This window comes from Notothenia coriiceps, unplaced genomic scaffold (genome assembly GCF_000735185.1).
Source record: "Notothenia coriiceps isolate Sejong01 unplaced genomic scaffold, NC01 NC01_scaffold00006583, whole genome shotgun sequence".
In the NCBI taxonomy this organism is placed as follows: Eukaryota; Metazoa; Chordata; class Actinopteri; order Perciformes; family Nototheniidae; genus Notothenia; species Notothenia coriiceps.
In genome coordinates, this window is record NW_011339284.1 from 1 (window position 1) to 3,370 (window position 3,370).

Genomic DNA, 3,370 nt, shown 5'->3' on the forward strand with positions numbered 1-3,370 from the left:
CGGATGTGTACTTTCAAATTCTAGCGCACTCGAGCTGGTTTCTCCAAAATTACATACCCCACCTTTAATATACAATAATAAATACTTTTTTTTTCTTTCACTAGGTTTAGATCAGACTTTGACTGCATAGAGAATATGGGCGAAGGAACCTATGGTCAAGTTTTTAAGGCAATAGAAAAACTGACTGGGAAGAATCATGCAATAAAAATTGTACAATGTGGAGAGTAAGTCAAACATTATAATTACGTTGCATGTTTTTTATTAGACTTTTCCCAGTGCAATATAACATTTAAAGATGAAGTGCAAAAAAAGTAAATTTAGAGTAAAGCTATTTTCTTCTCCTTAGTATTGAAAAAGCTCTGCCAGAGGTGAAGACATTGATAAAACTCCATCACGATAACATCGTGCGATACTTCACCTGTTGGTTGGAGGATTCAGGATACAGTCCAGATGAGAGTGGCAGCTCTACACAGTAAGCGACAATCCGATATCCAATAAAGATACGTATTTGAGGTATGCACTTCTTCATTTGTCTTCTCTTTCTCCTCCAGGTGTTCTATCAATCCATCGATAAGGTACTTATATATTCAGCTGGAGTTGTGTGATTACACACTCAGAGTGTGGATAGACGAGAAGAATGAGGAGAAATCTCTGCGAGACTCCAAGAGAAGAGAAGAGGCTCTAACTAAGTTTCAGCAAATAGTCAGAGGAGTCGAGTACATTCACTCTAAGATGCTCATCCACAGGGACCTGAAGGTAAGAGAAAGTGGAGGAAAAAAAGTTTATTCCACCACGTCGATCATGAAAACTGCTTCTTCTCAATTAAGACACTTACCTTAGTAAACTGCTATGTCGTATAATGTGCAACCGGCTGCTGTGCCCTCAGAGAAAGTGTAAATTCTCGCTGTCTAGCAATGTTGTCGTTTTTGCAGTGTATTAACCCAATAATATTACTGGTGGCTGCTTTGAGAAGTGTAGAGGTGCATATATAAGATGGTGTAATAAGCCCACATGTATAACTTTTATTTTTATTATGCTGTGTTGTTGAGGTTCCCCCATCCTGGTTCTCTTAGTGCACTGCATTTTTCCATACTTCTCAGTTTGAACCCATTCATGTATTCAAAAAAGCAAGTGTAAATCCAAAAGTACGCATATTGAGAGTAGACGCAACATACACGTTTGTTTTTTTTATTTATTTCCCGTGTTTAGCCTGCCAACATCATGATTGGGCAAGATGGACAAGTGAAGATCGTAGACTTTGGTATGGTCACATATGACAACGATGCTGAGAACCCGAGGAACAGATTGATGTACAAAGGAACTCGTTCATACATGGCTCCTGAGCAGGTAAGATGTTCTGTACTGACACATGTCAAAGGGAGAGCTGGGAAGGTTTTACCAAATCTTAAAATGTGGGTTATAGCCAGTTTTGTAGGACCATTGAAGAAAAATATGCTGAGAATTTTTATTTTTATTCCAGTGCTGGCATATTAAATGGCAAGTGGTGATGTCTGTAGTCTGACTCGGTTGATACAACTTTGTAAATTTGATGATGTGGTTGCTTGACAATTAAAACCCCCTTATCACTAATTTCAGATTTCTCGCAAATTTTAAATGTTTTAATCTCAGCCACTTTAATATCTTAAAAATATCAGACTGGTTTCAATAACCATTGGATTAGATTCATGCGTTGACTTTAACACATATATACTTTATACATGTGGATATTAAACATAAACTTAAGATATATACTGTACAGCTGCATCTTGCCTTCTTGTCAATATTGTGTTTGTATTGTATCAAAACAGAAACTGCAAAAGACTTATGACCGAAAAGTTGATATCTTTCCTTTGGGGTTGATGTACTCTGAACTCCTCTGGAAAATGCCCACGGGTCATGAAAGGGCCGTGGTGAGTTTTCTCGCTACGATTAAAAATTCAGCTAACTGTGTACTTGTCATTGGTAATAACCTGCTATTTTATGCTGCCAGACATTTTTTTGTTCGAAACTATTTCAGGTCATCAGCATGATGGAGCAGATTTTTCAGTTCTGTCATTACAGTAACATGTCCTTTCACTGCACAGGTTCTGACCGACCTCAGAGAGCAGACATTTCCCAAAGAGTTTCAACACAATTTCTACCATGAGGTCTGTTATTTTTGTACATTTTGTCAATGTACATGCAATTTAGTTGTTTAGTATGTTAACATGCTCTTAACCCTCTTGTGTAACTATAGGGACATGTTACGCTTTTAAACTTTTCAATCATTTTAGCTGTGTTAATTCATAGGACATTAGCAAGGCTGTGAGATTTTCTATTTTATGTTCGAAGTTCAACCTTGTCTCTTATAATAAATCTATCTTAAAGTTTATGAAAAATGTAACACTCAGACCCTTAAGGAAACAAAAAAACGACAATAATACATCAAAACCAATCTATTTAATTATCCTTTCAATCTAGAGCCCTGACTTTCAAATTGTATATTTTACTATTTTCCACCAATTTAAGCCATGATTGCCATACGCTGCAAAAATATACAATTTGTTTATTGCACAAAAAATTATATTTACAATCTGCATTTCAAATTAAACTTTGTCTGTTTTCCCGGTGATTTCAATATGTATGAAATACGGCTGAGTGCAGTAATACTGCAGTTTCATAACATTTCTTAATGCCAGTGTTGGAACGTAACCAAGTGTGATTACTCAAGTACTCCACAAAAGTATATTTGGAGGAGCTTGTTTTTTTACTTAAGTATTTACATTTTATGCTAATTTATACTTCTACTCCACTACAATGTGGATACAAATATTGTACATTTACTCCTACTTTTAATTTACGGCTTTTGTTGCTTTAATTTATCACTGCAGGTCAAGTGACCCAGCAGCACATGAAGTAATTCAAATCAACTTTATCTTTATCATGGCTAACATTTAAAATGATGAACACATTAATTCATTAATCATTATTATACAATAATTTAATAGATATTATTCTGAAATGGGTCATCCTGCATAAGGATTTTTAATTCTTGTACTTAAAGTATATTGTGATACCAATACTCTTGTACTTTTACTTGAATTTTGAATGCAGTACCGAGTATGTTAACACTGTAGTAGTGCTAATTTAAATTAAGTAAAACATCCGAGTACTTCTTCCACCTCTGATTGATGCAACATAGATCTAAGTACCTGTTCTTTTTTTTTTTTTAGTACTTAGTAATAAAGCCAATGCTGTGTGAGAAGCCAGAACAGCGACCTGAAGCAAGTCAGCTCGACGCCGACTTGAAAAAGATCTCCGATAGCTTAGACATTGAAGAAATGCAACGTCGCGGAAGCAGGAGTATCTGATCCTATGATCCTGTTGCCAC

General features: G+C 35.7%; 1 protein-coding gene across 1 annotated transcript; it reads left to right on the top strand.

Moving 5' to 3' along the window:
- Positions 1–104: 104 nt before the first annotated feature.
- On the top strand, positions 105–3,364 carry LOC104943692 (interferon-induced, double-stranded RNA-activated protein kinase-like; the record flags this gene model as incomplete). Its single annotated transcript, XM_010769148.1, has 7 exons — positions 105–224; positions 347–472; positions 552–756; positions 1,210–1,347; positions 1,809–1,910; positions 2,085–2,147; positions 3,213–3,364. Coding segments are annotated over 7 exons (892 nt in total), but the record flags the coding sequence as incomplete, so codon positions are not given.
- Positions 3,365–3,370: the final 6 nt, after the last annotated feature.